Source organism: Plectropomus leopardus, chromosome 23, assembly GCF_026936395.1.
Source record: "Plectropomus leopardus strain MGB_pleo_1.0 chromosome 23, ASM2693639v1, whole genome shotgun sequence".
NCBI lineage: Eukaryota > Metazoa > Chordata > Actinopteri > Perciformes > Serranidae > Plectropomus > Plectropomus leopardus.
Genome location: NC_142198.1, coordinates 6,989,553 through 7,009,169, shown reverse-complemented (window position 1 = coordinate 7,009,169; position 19,617 = coordinate 6,989,553). Strand labels below are relative to the sequence as shown.

General features: G+C 39.6%; 1 protein-coding gene across 2 annotated transcripts in view; it reads right to left on the bottom strand.

Moving 5' to 3' along the window:
* Window positions 1–19,617, bottom strand: part of nlgn2a (neuroligin 2a) — a 223,409-nt gene that overhangs the window by 72,275 nt on the left and 131,517 nt on the right. For both annotated transcript variants that reach the window (XM_088073302.1, XM_042512113.2), the window contains one exon: window positions 1,640–1,789. In XM_088073302.1, coding sequence (XP_087929428.1) covers window positions 1,640–1,789 — 150 coding nt within the window. The remainder of the gene's footprint in view (window positions 1–1,639; window positions 1,790–19,617) is intronic.

Here is a 19,617-nt window from a genome sequence, read left to right as displayed (position 1 = left end):
AATTATACAGCTGTGAAACAGACGTCTAGAGGTTGGAGGCGCCAGTCGAGGGCGTGCAGTTAAAATGAAGAATTGTGTGGTGCATTTCTGTGTCGGTAAAAATGCCAGATCTGTATCTGATTTGCATGCTTGCTACCATTCTCTGCATTCTCTCTCATAAAGGCCTTTCTATGAGAGTTCCTGGCAAAGTATAACTGTGCAGCCAAATAAATAATAGAGTGAGTAGCCACATGGTGAGAAGGTCAAAGGTGGTGCAAGATCATAAATCTATTTCAAGTGTTAAGTTGGGAATATTTGCCCATTGACCTGACTGCTAAAAGAGACAGAAAAACAGAACTCCCAGTGCTTGTTATGAGCAGATACTAATATAATTTTGTGACCTTCATTTGATTACATTTTAATGATCATACAGTTACTTGACAAGGTATAAGAGGACTATGAGTAAATATTCACACCAAAAACTTGTAAAACTAATTATAAGAACAGCGCAAAAAAGTAGCATCTATAATTATTTATCTTATCTGTGAATGTTTCAGACAAAATTCAAATTATAATCCAGATAAAAAGATGTTAGGAGTTTATCCACAAACACAAAAAGCCAGTCAGTTCTTCTTAAAATGCAGTGGCAATACGTGTCATACAAATTAAAAGCTCCTTTTAAACTCAATTGTTATTTTCTCTGTGTAAAAATCTTGCTGACACACAAGGGGTGGTTGAATTGGTTTCGGGGCCTTTTCAGAAAACCTTGGCATTCAAAGAAAGCAAAACAATTACATAATCAGAGAGTTTGGACTGGAATAATCAAAGGAAATCTATAAGCAAGTGAGCGCTTATGATCGACGCCTGCACTGCTTGTCATTAGATTGATGAATTCTATTGATGTCATCCATCACTGACTTAATCAAGAAGAGTCTGCTGGGAGAAATCGACCTGCACAGATGACTGTTTTGTGCTCGGTGGGACGGCAGAGAGCGAAAAAGGAAAATGAGGAGATTGAAGATATTATGACGCCTCATATCTTCAGATTAACCCTTAAGCACATAAATCGACATCAGATTTTTAGCAGTGCATTCAGATGCCTTTGAAAAGTAATTTAACCTCAGATAGAAACCTCAGAGTAAATTGGATGGATTTCTTTTGAAAACATGGAAAAATTGAATTGAATTGAATTTGACCTTCTGGGTATAAAATGCTATCACTTCATCATTATATCCTATTAGACATACAGTATTTGTGAAATTCTGAGTCAGGGTGGACGTTTGTGCCAGATTTAAAGAAATTCCTTTAGGACTTTCTTGAGATATCGCATTCACAAGAATGGGATGAATGGACATATAGATGGATTGACGGGTGAATGGACAAAAATACATATTTTAGCACTTTCTCAAGGTTCCTCTTTTGTTTTTGTTTTTATTAATTCTTTTATCACTTTTTTTTTGCTTATTTTCAGGTAATTTTCTTGTAACTTTAAACTAATTTCTTGCTGATTTTTGGATTATTTTATCATTACTTTCTTCACATGTTTTTTTTGAAAGAAATCAAGCCAGTTTGCTCAGAATTTAAAGGGTACCCAAGAATGTCTTGGCAACATGTGCAAATTGTGTGTGTCTGGGCAGTTTGTTCACACTTCGTCACTTACCAAGCACACCCAGTCGGTAGTTCATGGTCACCACAATCACGTTGCCGTAGGCGGCCAGGACGCTGGCGTCGAACATGTTTCCGGTGCCCTCCATGTAGGAGCCTCCGTGAATAAACAGCATCACCGGCTTCTTCCTGCGGTCACGAATATCTACACACACAAAGAAGAGAAAGCAGAAAAAAAAGTCAATAATTGTATTTACGCCTCTCATATTCTCTTTGATCACATATTGTGTTCAGACCATAATATACTGAGCAAACAGCAAATTGCTTGATTGCTGGTTGAAAATACAGTCCTATATCAGAGCCTGAGAAGTGCACTGTTGCCTGCAGCTGGATATCAGCTCTTAAAAATGAGCTTGAGGTAATTTAGATTTCAGGCAGTGATTTCAGCAACAGGCAATAACAAGACACACCACTACAGGAATCTAATCAAACGTTTCCTGGTGATTAAAGCAATAATGCTCGAAGAAAATCACTGGGTTGTGTACGATATTAGAGCTAACCTGTATATCAGTGCCTCTGACAGTCTTTATTCCTCACCGGGGCCCACAGTGACCAACACTGATGCAATCCTGAGCACAGTGCACAAGGAACTGCATGTGAAATTGATTCCACCCGGGTGGGGTTATTTACCAAATTGAAGCGCAAAAACGAGGGCAGACACGGGTAATTAGTTAAAACAGAATGTACAAGGACAAAACACAAACTGCTCTTTTGCTGTGGGAGCCCAAAGTGTTGGTGTCAAAGCTTCACCCCAAAGAGCTCTCTGCTACGAAGAAAACACAGTCAACACAGTGTAAAAAGGCACTCTGGGACGATGGAGCAAACACACTGAAAGCTATTCGGTGCTGTAAGTGCAATTTACAGGTAAAAGTATGACAGGGGGAGCTGTATTACAGCCAAGGCTGCAAGGAGAAAAGCCTGTGTCTGAAGAACATTCTGTGTGCAACCAACAGATAATAATAAAAGGCCACTAGCTCAATATATATCATTTCTGCTATAAATTTCCATAATTTCCTCATTTTATTTTGCACATTGGAACTTGGAACTCCCATAAATGCAAATCGCAACTCGCCCTGAGCTGCGGAGACAGCTATATCAACCTATTTCTAGGTCAATTACCCTGTGGGGAATCTCTAAAAAAACACACAGTTTTCTTGGATGCCATCAATTTTTCACTCACAAAAACTGTTAGTGGATCCTTCCTTGAGGTCAAAAATGGACAGATAAGTGAAAAGTTTTATGTGAAGATGTCATTTCTATCATTGGAAAAGTCAAAGTTTAGGTTCAGGGTTGATTCTTGCAAAATACAGACTCTCTCTGGCAGGTGTCTTAATCTAAAGAGTTAATCTTTGACTGCAAAGCTTTCTTCAAATAAGTGCTAGTGGTTTTACTAAAAGGGACAGTTCACCCCCGAATCAAGAATACATATTTTCCCATTTACCTGTATTGCTATTTTTCAGTCTAAATTGTTTTGATGTAGTTCCAAGTATGGGAGAAATTTGCCATGGAGATGTCTGCCTTCTCTCCAATATAATGGAACTAGATGGCGCTTGCCTTGTGGTGTTCAGAGTGCCAAAAAATATATTTGAAAAACTCAACAGCAATGTCTCTTTTCAGAAATCATGACTCGGTTATTCAAGATAATCCACACATCTTGTTGTGAGCAGTTTTATGCAGGAACTACTTTCTTTCTACTAAACTACACCCACCAACCATATCACAGCTCAGAAGGAAAAGTGCATCAACTGCGAGCACACCTAGCACCACTGAGCAAGCTAATGTTACAGTTCGGTCAAGGATGTTGCCACTAAGGTTTGAATCTTGTGCTGTCACAAGCATGAGCCTTTCGTTGATGAGTAGATGTACACTTCTTTCTGTGCGGTGATACAGTGGGCGAGTGTTGTTTTGTAACAAAATCATGACCAGGATACACAAGATAATCCACAGACCTTGTTTTGAGCAGTTTCATGTAGGAACGATTTTTCTTCCGATCTAAACCAAGTGTAACATCACACAGAAGGAAGCATGCATCTACTCATGGACAAGAGGCTTGTGCTTGTGACATCTCAAGATGTAAACATTAATGGCTGAGTTGTAACATAAGGTAGGTCAGTGGTGCTTGGTGAGCTAGCAATAGTTGTACGCGTCCTTCTGTGCAGTGATACAGTTGTTGCATTTGGTTTGGTTGACACAAAATAGTCCCTTCATGAAACTGCTCACGAAAAGGTCTGTGGATTATCTTGCATAACAAGGTCATGATTTCTGGAAAAAGACATTGCTGTTAAGTTACTAACATGTATTTCTTGGCACTTTGAGCACCAAAAGCTGATATCTTCCAGTTCCAATATATTGGAAAGAAGGCAGACATCTCTGCAGTCTACATTTGTTAGAATTAACAGGTAAGAGAAAAAGATGTATTTTTCATTTTGGGCTGAAGCATCCCTTTAAACTTGACTCAAGAATCATCTGTTATTACTTGTTATTTTCTTGACATAATGGAGCTATTCTGCTTGTTTATTAATGCATTTTTTGTCAAACATGATTAAATCACTGTGGAATCAGCTGGAAGCAGTTGTTTCTGCTTCAACAACTGCTCACTTAAAAAAATAAACTGGATAATCTCTCAAATACCCGGTAAAATATTTTGAGGGAGCTGACGGCGTTCAGTTCAACTAAACTGCTGTTCATTAAAATCTCCACTCTTTCAAAATGCACGTAGAACATTTCAGAGTCAATGTCAGATGCTTCAACATACGCCTGCTACTACAGCGCAGTGTGCACGCAGCCTGGTCCCTGACGGGCCCTCGTTGGCCTTTGAACCAGTCTCCCAGCTGACTGAGAGCAGCGATACTCCTGCCTGCCAGGAGCCTACGGTAGCATATGGCACACAAGACTTAGAACTGTGGCACAGTGACAGCCCCTGTTGGCTTCTGTGTGTATATGTGTGTGTATGTGTGTGTGTAGGCCTGGGGATATGAAAGAGCAGTAGTGCAGAACAACCACATAAATAACCACTACAGCATCTGTTGGAAGGGAAGAGAGATGGAGGGTGTTTGGCTCCCTGTAAAACCTGCTTTCACACAGACATGCATGCACGCATGCACACACACACACACACACACACACACACACATATAAATATATGTGAAGTACCTGCTGAAACATGCATCAAATGTTTCAAGGGACACACACCCTAAAACACTACTGATACACTGGGGTATCACACATACACAGTCATACTTAATACAGAGCCAAAGCTAAAGCCGGTGCATCATTCAGGCAGACATTCTCACACTGGGGAGAGAGAAATTTACAGGCAGCTGCAATGGAGAGTCGCTATGGCAACTGCTTCACTTTCACTTGTTTCCGCCTCTCCTCCCTCTCTCTCCCTCTCTCTCCCTACATGAGCCACTCTTACGTGGACAAAGTCTCATTGACTGTTGCTGTGGCAACATATTACTCTCGTGCATCTCTAACCCTGTGACGCCCTTCGCCGTGTCTCTACTTGCATCTCATTTCATTAGTGACCACAAACACACATCCTACACACACACACACACACACACACACACACACATCTGTGTATTCTGCATCAGAAGATGAAGACTGACAGCCACTGGCATCATGGGAGACAGAATGCAGATGCACTGATGTACCCACTCGCACCTACACACACACACACACACACACACACACACACACACACACACACACACACACACACACACACACACACCAAGCAGGCTGTCACAGTTGACCTGTAGACTTGGTGTCCATGGATCAGTTACAGGGCGAATCGTTCTGGCACAGTGACAGATAGGACTGAGGCCCTCAGGGGCTACAAGCTTTCCCTCTCTTTCTCTCTCTCTCTCTCTTCCTGTCCCAGGCCTTCTCTCTCTCTCTCTCTCTCTCCCTCTGGCTTTGTTGTGTTTCACCACAACAAAAGTTTAGCATGCGATGCCCACATGGGCGGGTGGTTAGGTTCCCAGCCTCAGGCTTCACATGCACTGTAAAATGAGTCATTGGTCTTAAAAAAATAAATAAAATAAAAATTAAAAAATCTAGGACACCGATTGCCTTGAAAAGAAAAGTAAATATAACTATTAGTCTTAAGTTATGTTTACTTATATCCCACTATAGCTTAAATGTAGTTGTATTTACTTACTTTTGTAAAGTCGTTGCAACTTAAAAAAGACAAATGAAATAAACCTGTTCGAAGTTTTAGCAACTAAATCAAGTTGGTGTGGCTGAATTTGATCATGATAAATACTATTTTGCATGTGATGGAGAATACAGATATTCAGTATAATTCAGTAATATGTTCATACCTACAGTATTGTTTTGTTTGCTACGCTCACAGAATATGCATAATTTGCATTGTTTTATGTTTAATTTAGCATGTGAGCTGGCTGAAGCTTGATTGAATATTGGTATTTGTGATAAAACTGTGCCATGGAGCTCTGTTGTGAAAATAAAAATAAAAAATAAATAAATACAAAACCCTGCAAACCTACCATTCTTTGTTGTGCTTACTTGATTTATGTATGGCAAACAGTTTACAATTTCCTATACTGGAAAAAAAAAGACTAACTTGGTTTCCTTAAATTGCTTACACCTAAAAAGAACAAATTAATTTCACTTTTCGTTTTTAATTTGCAAAAAGTTCACAAAATTAAGTAAATTAACAAAATTTTGAGTCATTTTAACAATTATATGACGTAAACATAGGCCTAATTTAAGATTAACAGTTATATTTACTTATTTTTTTTAAGGCATTTTGTTTCCTAGATTTTTTATGCCAGATCATCTGATCCGATTTTACAGTATGTGATCACTATGTTGGATGAACTCCTTTCAGAGATTATAAAAAAATAAAATAAAAAGCTACCTGCATCATTAATCTCTTAAAAATATGCAAACGCTATTCAGCAAGTTGCTTCAAAAAACTAATCACATCATCAGCCCTACTGGGAGAACCTGAAGCACATGTTTCTATCATTTGCTTTTCATGAGTAACAACATGTCTACAGACAACAAAACAGGAGCTGAATGACAACATGATGTCTTGAATAACGTGTGCTGTACCATGGGTGCATTTTGGGACAGTGTCCAGAATATACATGCAAAGCCTCAACAAATCCTTGACATCCTATGCTAGATTATCGGCAGATGGTAAATACTTCCACACAGACATAAGCTGACGCTGCAAACACAGAGGCTTACTCATACTGACATGGAAGAATAACTGCTAAATGGTGTTACATTACTGTTTACATGTCAAACTAAAAGAGCAGCAGAAGCGTAGCAACAAGTCACCAAAAGACAGCTAAGACTGACTCAGATGTTTAGACTTTACTTTATAGAATTTCTGTTTTTTATAGGAATATTAAGAATATTAAAAGGGACAGTTCAACCCTTAAATCAAAATGATATTTATTTCCCTCTTACCTGTAGTGCTGTATCTCAACATAGATTGCTTTGGTGTGAGTTAGTAAGTGTTGGATATGTTGGCCATAGAGAAGTCCGCTTTCTCCACAATATAATGGAAATAGATGGCATTCGGCTTATAATGCTCAAGGCACCAAAAACAACAACATTTGAGTAATTTAACAGCAATGTCTCCTTTCAGATATTATGACCTGTTTTATCAAGATAATCAACACACCTTGTTATAAGCAGTTTCATGTAGGGACTATTTTCATTCTGTTGAACTACACCCTCCATCCTCACTGTGCAGAGGGAAGCATGCATCTACTTCTAGCTTAACTAACGCCACTGAGCTAAATACGTTACAGCACAGTCTAGGAAGATGCCATTTTCATTTGCATCTCGTGCTGTCATGAGCCTCTTGTGCATAAATAGATGCACGCTTCCTCCCACATGTTGTTTGCTTGGTGTGTGTAGTTCAGAGGAAAGAAAATAGTTGCCACATGAACATGCCCCGAACAAGATCTGTGGATTATCTTGAGTAACTCGGTCATGATTTTGTTACCTAATTTCAGCAACCAACTGTATCACCACGCAGAAGGAAGAGTGCATCTACTGCTAGCTCACATAGCACTCAGAGCTAACCAACACTACAGCTTAGCTGACAAGAAGGCATTAATGTTTACATCTTGCACTGTCATGAGTTTCTCATCATGAGTTAATGCACACTTCCTTCCACATGGTGTTAAGCTTGGCAGGTGTTGTTCAGTAAAAAGACAATAGTTCCTGCATGAAACTTTTTCCAACAAGGTCTGTGGATTATCTCAAATAACTGGGTCATGATTTTATTACCTACTAAGTGGTAATACTGTGCAGAAGGAAGCATGCATCTACTGCAAGCTCAGCTTGAGCCACTGATGTACCAGTGTAAAAACTATTGGTGTCCTCCGTGGCTGAGCTGTTTATGTAGGTAGCTTAGTGGTGCTAGGTGAGCAGATGCACATTTCCTTCTGTGCAATGACACAATATTTGGGTGTGGCTCAATAGAAAGAAAATAGTTCCTCCATATAACTGCTCACAAGGTCTGTGGATTACCTGGTTCAATCTGGTTCCATTGTATTAGAGAGAAGGCAGACATTTCTACAGGTGATATCAACACCAAGCAACTCACACTAAAACAATTTTAGACTGATAAACAGCACCACGGGTAAGAGGAAAAATATGTATTTTTGATTTCGAGCAAACTGCCCTCTTGACTTGCCTGATGGATTAAAACTGCTAGCTGTAACTTAAATTATTTCAACTGACCACCTCTGCTGCTACTCCACATTAAAAGCCTTTCATGAGTGCTTTCCATTTCAGTATTACGCTTGAGGTTCAAAATACTTCTCTCACCACTGCTATAATATACTCTGCACAAATAAAGATATAAATTACTTCTGACAAGAAATACTGACAGGCTGACAGTCAGGCTGTAATTCTTTCTCTATCACGGTACCTCAACAACAATAGAAAATACTTAAGACAAAAAAGAAAAAACAATTAACCAGACGCAAAATTGAAAAGGTGAACAAAATAAAACGACCGAACAATGCTGTTGAAAAACTTGGCCCTGCTCCGCAATCACAAACAAGCAACGACAACAAAGACAAAGCAAGATGGCAGAGAGCAGCTGAGGGCTGGTACCCCGAGGAGCTTAGCATGGCTGCTGATCCTTTCAAGCAGAACGGAGACAATGAGACGATTAGGCCTAAACTTGTGTTGAGTGTTCCAGTTTATCACACCGCCCACCGTCACCCCTCAGAGACGCCACCCTCTGGTCTCCTGATGAGACGCTCGCATCCACTACATTATCAACTGACTGATTAGTCACGGGGATGGAGCGTGGTCTGCTGCGCCCGCGTGCGTCACCGTCTGCTGTTGATTTTATGGGAAATGATGTATGCTGTCAGTAAACACTGACGGAGTCAGCAGAGGGGGAAAAATTGATATGCACTTAAGTGAACTTCAGGGTTTTACAGGAAGGATAACAGATAAAAAGCTTTAGATTGTAAAGTCTACACTTATATTTCTATTGTTGATTTTTTTTTGTACAGCTAAGGGTAAACCAAGGATTAACCTCGACCACATCCTGTCTAATGTTGCTTTCCTGGGAGCAAAAAAAAGCTGAGAGAAGTCTCGCTGTAGAGGACATGGAGTTTAAAAAGCATATATTACTTCTTAACAGCACCGAGAGTGCAGGAGCCTGCTGAGATATCATCTTCCCATACGTTAAACTGAGCATGGAGCGATGGAAGCAGAGGGCCCTCTCCATAATTAAAAAGATATTGAATCACGTCGGGGTGAAACGACAACTCAAGGGGGAATAACGCAGCATGCAGGATTTTCTACCTTCTCAAATTAGCATTTCCATTTCTCACATACAGACCCTGACTTTGTGTGTTTTTCTAGCTATTCTATTTTTACTTTCATTAGTATGGATAGGCTGGGGAAGAGTGTGTGCACAAGCACGTGTGGGTGTGAGGTGCAGATAAATATTGACCTTTTACGCTGAGGTTCCAAGCTGTAATAATAGGGAAATTGCTCACAGCAAATGATGAACTGTCATCTGTGTGCAAATACACAGTAGCTCTTTGTACTAGTGGTCCAATTAACAGAAAGGTTACAGAGTGGTGAAACTATGTAACAGTGTAATGGAAAGAATGCATTTCTGCATATTTTTGTATTTCTTAGACCTGTAATTTCAGTCATGATGGATTGGAATTATTACACACAGCTTATCTTCTGCGAGCAAGTCAAGCTGTTTAAGACATACATGGATATGTATCCCCACTTTAAATAGCAAAATGTACTCTCGGATGCAGCTTTACTCTAATATGCAGCATATTTATTGAAAAACTGATTAAATTTTTCTCTTGCTTGAGACCAAAACCAAGCTACAGCCATGCATGTCAATATTATCTGCTGCATACTCAGAAAAAAAAGTCTCAGAAGAATTTCATTCCTTACAATTTTGACCAGAACTACAGATCTTGTTTTGAATCGAAGTGTACAAAACATAAAGTTGCATTTCTTAACATTTAGATTATTTGTCAAGTATTATTGATGGATCTCTAGGAGTTCCAACTTGAATAGCAGCTGATTTTAATCATGCATATAAGAACCACATTTAGAGAAAATAAAACAAAAAGTCTGAGACTGTCTCAAACGAGTGTGTCCTTGTGTGTGTATGTGGGTCAATAGTAGGTCAATGGCAGGCTGATGTGATAGAGGGCTGGAGGTGGAGACAGACAGGGTGATGAATGGGATGTGATGAGATGCACAGCAGCAGAGCTGGCCTATAGGCCACCGAGCAGGGCTAAGGCTTAATCGTTAGAGCACAATGGATCAAGGCAAAGGCCACACTGATTGCATCTGGGACATGTGTGTGTGTGTATGTGTGTGTGTCCATGCACTGGTATTATAATACTTGTGAGAAACAGATGGCTGGATGAAAGGAATGAGCTTTTTCAAGGAAGGTAAAGAAATAAAAAGAGCATATCACAATTTTTTGCTTTCTGTTTCCTTACAATGCTTTTACATAGCATCAAGTCACACCAGCTTTTTATCATAAAAATGTGGCCAGTATGTGTAAACTAAATAGTAACCTCCGTCCTACCAGCACACAGATCTTCCTGCTTCCGTTAGAACTAGTATAAAAGCGGATCAAGAGAGAGAGTCAACCTACACACTGAAAGTCAGACCAAATTCTGATCAAACTGTGAAACTAGGCAGTACTGATCAAATGTGTGTTGAAAAATGGAGGCAGAAAAAACTGACATTGAAGAGAAAATCTAAGCGGTACTGATCAAATAGAAACCAAAATTCTGTTGCTGTATTTCCTATTACGCTCTTAAAATGTCTTCAGAAACATATTTAACAATACAATAAAACAAATACAGTTATCTGTAACTTGTATTGTGTAACGGAGGCCAAATATATTCCGTAAAATGATAAAACTAAGCAGTTCTTATCAAATATAAACCAAGTTTCTGTTACTGCCTTGTGTCTACTTCTTGCCTCAAATGTTGTCAGATACATGTTTTTGGCTTACCATTTAACTGTAATTGGTTTGTTGTCAGCGGACCGTCATATTGTTTCCTTTGTCAAGATGAAAAGCTCACATTACATCTCCCACAAGCTGGAGTGTTTACTGGTACAGTGCAGCGCAGTGAATTCTGGTAGTCGGCTAAAGCGAATGCCACAGCGTTTCATCTCTGGCCGTGGAGCACCAATTTCAAAAGTATTTATGTCATTCTACTGCACTGACAGCCAAACTTTATAAACAGGCCATCTTTCCAGTGGTAAAATACTTCATTAAAGTCCATTATCTGTTTTTTTTTTTTTTGCATTTACAACAGCTCATCAACACACAGGCTGATTTTGTGTCTTTCCTATGGTAACGTCATTGCAGCTACATTTCCACCTACCATCAATACAGAAAGACAAGCAGCAAAGGTATGAACATAAACATCATTTCACTTCGATTTATTGGTCTCACTGATTTATATTTTGTCAAACTTACATTACTGTAACATAGAAATGTAGTTAATTCCATGTGCTGCTTAAACATCTCTTCAGTGATGGTTAATTTAAGCGCACATGAAAAGATTTAACTTTGAAGACTTCAAAGTAAGCTACTCGATTGTATTGTGCTTACAAAATCTGTTTTTCAGACGATCAAACGTTTCCAGACAATACAACAAAAGCAGCAAACAAGAGCCTTTCCTGTAGGTTATTGTGCTTCTTGCATTCAAAGGTGGCAGCTAACGCTCAAGTATCAGCCCCAGTGTATAGTGAGCCTCTTAACACCCTAATTAAAGTATGCATAATTATATGAAGATAATTTATTATATTGCCTTGTAAAAGATTATTGCATTTTAAGCTTTTTTTGCATTAAAAGGGTGTATTGTAGCACTTTCTACACTCAAAAACACCTGCTTTGACACATTATTTGACACTATTAGGGCCTGATGTACCATCCACTGCATTTGTCCACTGCTTTCTATTTTGCGCATGAACATATGGCATGTGCTTCCTTGCCGAGGGTAATGGGATAATCATGTTAAGTGGAATAGATACATTCACTCACAGAAAGCTTTGCCCAGTGTGTAAGCTTGTAGACAGCCAAAATCACATATGCAATGCAGCAAACTGGACAATAAAGGTGACAAATTTGTACTCACAATCTACAAAACTATGAGTTTTGCAATGACCTAAATCAGTTTTGTTGGTGCCAATGACAGTTGTGTGACCAGTACAAAGCAATGATATTGGCTTTGTTTGCATGTTGTGCATCTGTGTTAAAACCTTGATCACTTAATTTGCAATGCATTAAGTGAGAAACCTTTTCCAATTTTGCAAAAGTCATAAAAAAAATATTCTATGTCCAATTTCATGTCCAACAATTACAAAAAAGGCTAAAAGCTACACCATTTACCCACTGGTCATTGCACAGACTGAAAAAAAAACACACACACATTGAACACACACATTGAACACACACCAAGTGCAGCTCCCGTTGCCTCTGTTCTTGCTGTCTGCCTGAGCTTATAACACTGGGGACCAGCATGGAGTTTGGATGATCCTAGCTGCTGTACTGTTTGTACTCTGCCGACACCAACTTCACTGCCTGCGACAGCGAGCAAACACCCACCTCACAGCTCAATATGCTTCCAAAGATCACACCAGCAACCCCTCTAGCAAAAAATACGCAAACAGGTTCTGCTCAAAGGTATCAGATGTGTCTACAGAAACTATCTAGTACTGTATAACAATTGCCATGGCTACTATATACATAAATATTTATTATTAGAAAAGCAGTCAACACCAATTAAAGAGACAGAGACAGGAGTATCTTGTACTTAACTAGAGGTTTTATATTTCTGTCAACTTTCACTCTACTATCTTCCCTTAATAAAATGTATACCTACATAGTACCTACATTGTTACCGACTACAAAATATGGAAGAAATCAAGAATGGAGGAAGAGATGGATGGGAATAGGAGGGAAAGACAAACCTGATATTGTTTTTGAAATCCTTTAAGTTGTAAAGAAGACTTGTTTTGTGTATAGTGTAATGTACACTAAGGTGGTGTATGTGAGGAAGACATGAACTTAATTCTCAAAATTCTGACCGCTTGCGTCTTTATTAACATCATTTGCTTGTGCTTCTACTGTCAATACTTAAGTACATTTAATATCATAAAATTACTTTTTATACTTAAGTACAGTAAATATCAGATACTTTCTCTCGAGCAGTATTTTAAATGGTGACTTTAACTTTTATCAAAGTAATTTTGGGAGAAGAAGAAATCTGTTCTTTTACTCAAGTGTGGCTTTCAGGTACTTCATGCACCGCTGATAGTAGTCGCAGTGTGCCGAACACCTGCCCCCTTGACTCCTTTGTACTTTGAGCTTAACACCTCCTGCGTCAAGTTTCCCTTCCCCAAATCAGACAGCAATGCTTCTCCTTCCCTTCAGCAGATTAAGTGTGTGCGAGGTAAAAAGGAGCAGAGTGAGGGGGGAGAAAAAAAGACGAGTAATACCACTGGGAATAAGAATGGCCGCACTGGCCTGCCTTACAACAACATGCTCTTATTAGACTCAACAACATCTCCAAAACCACAAGTGCTCCTCTCTAATTTTCTCTGACTGTCCATCTATCGCGCTCTCTCGACCACCTCTTTGCCCCTCGCTGCTGCCACCAGCAAGTGCTCTTTCCTCTCCCTATCTCGCTTCCTGTTGCTCTCACGTCTATCTCACGTTCTTTATCTTTCACTCCTCACTCTCATCCTGCAGCAGCCACCACCGTGGCCTCTCTCATCTTCCCCACTTGTTTGTTTCTGATCTCCATTTTCTCTGTGATAACCCCTTTCTTTTCATCTCTCCCTCCGTCTTAATCTACCACCGGCTAGCCTCTTGCTGTGAGAGTCTATTTGTAACCTCTCTCATACCTCGGCGAGAAGCTTGAGTAGTCCTTTCTTTTTACTTTCTTTGCTTCTTTCTTTCTATTTGTCTTTGTCTATCTTTTTCTCATCTCACTGTCACAGAATTTTGTAGCACTTACAGCACTGCTGTTAAATGATATCGCTCACGCCCCTCCCCTCTCCCATCTGTGTTATAAATAGAGGTTGGATTAGGCTGACTTTTTGTTTTGCTCACTATTAGGGAGCGGATCAATTCCACAAATTGAGTGGATGGGGAAGCGAATGCACACACACACATCCGGGCACACAGCCCCTCTGTCCTCCAAAATGCCACAGTGACAAAGACGACACAAACACAGGCATTGTCCTTGTTTTCCCACTGATGCCTCTCTCTTTTTCCCCTCATAACAGTCCTCCTCTCTTCCATTTTCCACGTCCTTTTCTCTCAGCCTTGAGCCTTTTGGACTTCGGCTGACCTCTCTCCACTTCCTTCCTGCCTCCCTCTCCTTTCGTTTTGCTTTCCTTTATCTCTACATTCTTTATGCTTGACTGATAACGGAATACCCTAATTTTTATGCGAGTGTCTGTGTTTGTTTGACTGTGGGAGTCTAACAAATTACAGAGTCTTGTTTGAAAACCATGTAAAACACAAAAACACACTTAACCACACTGTTGCCCGTAAAAATATCAATACAGTTATCCAAATAAGTAATACTCATAGTGACACCATGGTTCACCAACACCACATTCTCAAAATGATCGCACATGGCCTGTTTTGTACCACACATTAAAAAATCTGCTTTTGCCTTAAAATATACCCCAACTTGCTTAAAACGATCTCTACTTTGGATTACCTGCAGAAGATCTCGTTATGGCTCAAAGACAATCCTGACTCCTTTTTGCTCAAAGATTTATATGACTCCTAATGGTTGAAAGACTCACCAAAAACCTTATTGCTCAGAGACTTACATGACTTCTTTTTGTCAAGAGACTCGTCAAACACCTTAAAAGACTAACTGCTCAAAGATTTATATGACCTCTTATTGCTGAAAGACTCACTAAACAGCTTATTACTTAAAAGACTATCCTAGACCCCTATTGCTTGAAAGATGGTCCTAACTCTTAAATGCTTAAAGACGATCCTATGAAGACTAGTCCAACTCATTAATGATTTACGACTATCCTATGAAGACTAGCCTAACTCCTTATTGCTGAAAAGGTTGCCCAAACTCCTTAATGCTTTGAGACCATACCGTAAAGACTATTGTTACTCCTTAAAGAAGCATTTCACCAATATAAAGACAATCCTCACATCAAACTAGGCTGTTACTGCAGTAAAAAGATGCAAATTACTTTAGAAGTTCACTGTTGGGGAAGAGTGGATATCTAGGCACTGATTAGAAGGACAGAATTTTACCACAGTTCATCCACACATATAACACACATTGCTTTGATAAAAAAAGGCAAAATATCCCTTTAATGCTTAAAGCATATGAAGACTATTGTAACTCCTTATTGTCCTTATTATAAGTTTATTCTAATTCCTTAAAAAAGCTCAGATTAGTCTCATTTTAAAGATTTTTTTAATTTAAAAAATGAGTTAAATCAACCCACAACATAACAGGAGGGTTAACTTAATTAGGGAAGGGTTTGGTGTCAGAATGCAGTGAATACACAGAATACAGATGGGACCCAAATGTAGACAAAGGCAGAATCAGCTCAATGAGTTACTGAAGGAATAAAGGCTTACTGGCAGGTAGGCAGGCAGGTAAAAGCAGGCAGACAGACAGGTGGGCAGGCACGGGTCCAGGTAAACGAGCAGAGTAACAGAGGCCCCAAGGTAAAAAACAAAACAAAACAAAACAAAAAAAAAAACGGCACAAAAGCAGCAAAGCACTATGTTGGCATAGCAGGGAATGAATGAAACTGGGCCGGCAGTGTGTACTGAGAGGCTGAGGAGGGAATGAGATGCAGGTGAGGAGGTAATTGCAGAGCTGATGAGGAAAGTGGGAACAGGTGTGCAGTTAGTTGGGGCAGTCAGGTGATTGGGAAAGCAGGGCATGGATGGATGGCAATGAAGGGGCCTGGGGAACAGAAAATGTGGCCGGAGGAGAGGGAGTGAGACACAGGCTGTGACAAAGGCTTACATTTAAAATGAGCATTAGGATCTACTTTGAGTAAGAAGTGGGGCAGTAAGGGTGCTGAGTTAAAATGCTAATTTTCCTCTCCATATATGCTTAGCGCAATAGGTGGAAACAATCATGAACTGGTTCTAGGTTTCAAATTACTTGTACTGTATCACCAATAGAGAGTAGCAATATGGATTTTTATATACTGCAGGTTATTACTTTAAGAGAGTACAAGGAATGAATGGCAATTGAAGACACTCCAGCAATCATTTTTGTGCTGTGTAGGGAAGCACATGCACTTCTTTCCTTTGTATTTGCACATTAGTGTATGTCTATGAATATAATCAACCCCTCTCCAGCGCCTCTCCTCATCTCCCTCCTCGTCTATCCTTATGCGACCTCTCATTATCCCCAGTCCACCTCCCTCCTTCCCTCTCTCTCTCTCAGGCCTCTCTGTCCTCGCTACTTCCCTCCCTCCTATAACGATCTAGCCATTACTGGGGCTGCCATTCCAGCCCTGGTTTCACAGGGTGTCTGGGGTCTAATTGGGACTGAATGAGTGTGTGTTGCTGTGAGGCCTCACTGACACAGGCTGGGATTGAGGGACTGGCTTGTTCACTCCCCCTATAGAGATGTAGTGAGTCTATACATATAAAAACTCACCCTCAGGTATATTATAACCATACTTAAACACATTTCAACCAGCATACAGTCATATATGCAGTAATAGTTTAAATTTTAGCAACTAAACGTATTGATGTTTTGATTGCTTGTATTTTACATTTCCTCCTTTTTTGGGTACTTTCATCATAGGTTTTCTGGCTTTTAAATAGTTTTTTTTTTTAATTATGTCTATCATTTTCAACATTTAACAACTGACAAACATTTAACAGATAATACAGAAAAAATGGAGTATAAATAGACAAAAATTATTATAAGGATAACAAAATAAACTATCAAATTATTTAAAAATGGGTGAGTAAATAAATAGAATGAAATGACAAAAAAAAAATAAATAAAATAAAATACATCAATTGATCAGCTATGGTAACAAAACATATGTCTTGGCTAGGTCATGGTCAGAGGTCCATAAAAGTTTCCCATGTTTTCAGAAATACGCCAAATTACTTTTTAGGATACAAGTGCGCTGATCAAGGCATAAAATTTAACAAACTGAATGTTGGTGGCCTTTTTGGGGTTCAGTGTGACAAGATGCATTTCTTTGCCACATAGGATACTATACCAGTCATTTTCACAGATATGGTGTCCATTTTTATGTCTGTTTTGAAATAACACTAGTTACGTCTGAGTTGATATGCCAGGCACCTCATCTTGGGGATAGGGCCATTTTAACATTCTGGTATAGGGGACTGCAGAGGAAAATAAGTCACTCCTGGCTCTTTCTGACACATTAACATTCAAATAGAAACATCAATTCTACCTTTGATAAACAGATAATTACAAACAGCCCAGTTGCTGGAAGAAAATGTTGGCATTACAAACCATGTAAACATAACAATTGCTTTTTTCAAACATATATCCACATTTCTAATTTCTATCATATGAGCTGACTATCTTTGGAAGGTTGGGGAGATGGTGGATGGCCTATCACTTTGGCAAAATGCCTGCCAAGCTGCAGACTACTGACTATAAGGTGTGTTTTAGTAAGTCATTGCTGTGTTTCCATTCGCTTATAAGCTCCACACGTGTGTGTTTTGCAGCAACCTGAAAGCGTGATTCCATTGGCTTTAGGGCGTCAAACCTGAGTGTTTTGTAGTGACCTGTCTGTGTGTTCTCATTGGCTTTTAGGCACTAAATGTGGGTATTTCATAACATTCTGTCAGTGTGTTTCCATTAGCTTTTACGCACCAAATGTGGGTGTTTTGTAGCAACCGTTAGTGTGTTTTCATCAGCTTTTAGGCTCCACACGTGTGTGTTTTGTAGTGACCAGTCCATCTTTTAGGCCCCGACATGCTTTGTAACGACCCATCTATGTATTCCTGTTGGCTTTTAGGCTCTAAATGGGGATGTTTTGTAGCGACCCGTCTTTGTATTCCTGTTGGATTTTAGGCTCTAAATATGGGTGTTTTGTAGTGATCTGTCTGCATGCTCTTATCAGCTTTTAGATTCCTAACATGGGTGTTCTATAGCAGGCTATCGGTGTGTTCTCATTGTTTTCTAAGCTCCAAACATGGGTGTTTTGTAGCAACCTGTCAGTGTGTTTACATCACCTTTAAGGCTCCTGTTGTGGATGTTTTGTAGCGACATTTAGTGTGTTTCTTTCAGTGTTTACGCTTTAAATGTGGGTGTTTTGTCGTGAACTGTTGGTGTGGTTCTATCGGCTTTTAGGCTCCTAATGTGGGTGTTTTGTAGTAATCTATCAGTGTGTTCCCATTTTAGGCTCCAAATAGTGCCACAAAGTAAGTCAAACAGCCACTGTTTTTTTTTTCTTCAACATTGCTGCTTTTCCTGAAGGGATTTTGCACCTAATATGGGATATTTTAAGCCAAAACGTGACTTTTCCTGAGCAGTGTTTTTTTAACATAACAATACATTAACCACAACCTTGTTGAAACACAAAACGTTCAACATATCTGCCACATGGCAAGTGGTTTGATACAAACTATATTCCATATTCTGTTAATTTATATAGCTGTGCATTTGCTTTAAGTCATTGTTCATGAATAAGTATTACTTTACATTTTGAGAAACTGTTTTTATTTTGATAAAAAGAAGATGTGAGACACAGGTGAGACACTTTTTATGCGTTTGAGAATATATAAACCTGTGGAGTATATTACCTTGGGGATGTAATGTATTCTTTTTCTATTTGTGAGCGTACGAGTTCAAGCAGGAGGAGCTGAGAAACAATAAATTGGGTGTAGAGAGTCTCCGCTGTCTTATCCATTCAGACACCAGTGTTCCCATTAGGTAATGCTGTCAGCTCTGCCACTACCCACCGCTCTCCATCTCATACATAACAATACCTCCTTAATTGGAATGCTACTCTGACAGTTACAATACAATCCAGGTGAAAACACACAGCGAGTACAAAGTGAGAAAGAGACAACACACCCTGAGAAAAGCATTGGCTAGTCGAAGAAAAAAGAACTTTTGTAACTAAACAAAGCAACTTTGCTAAACATGTAACAGAAGAACTGCATGTGTGTGCAGAGAAACGACTCATCTTTCCTGCTGTGTATGTCTGTGCACAATGTGAGTAGTGTGTGTTTCCTCAGCAGGCATGTACAGAGCTGTGATCTCGAGGATCTGCCATACAGCGGCATTGCCAGGAGCCCGGCTCCATTGCTCCACGGGGTGTGTGTGTGCAGCCGCTCATCTGTAATCAAACATTTTCACATGCATGGAGATCTTTCCTGTTTGTGCTCCATGTCGCCCTAGGGGGGTATGGATTATCAGCAGCCACTTATCTCGTCTTGTCTGTCCT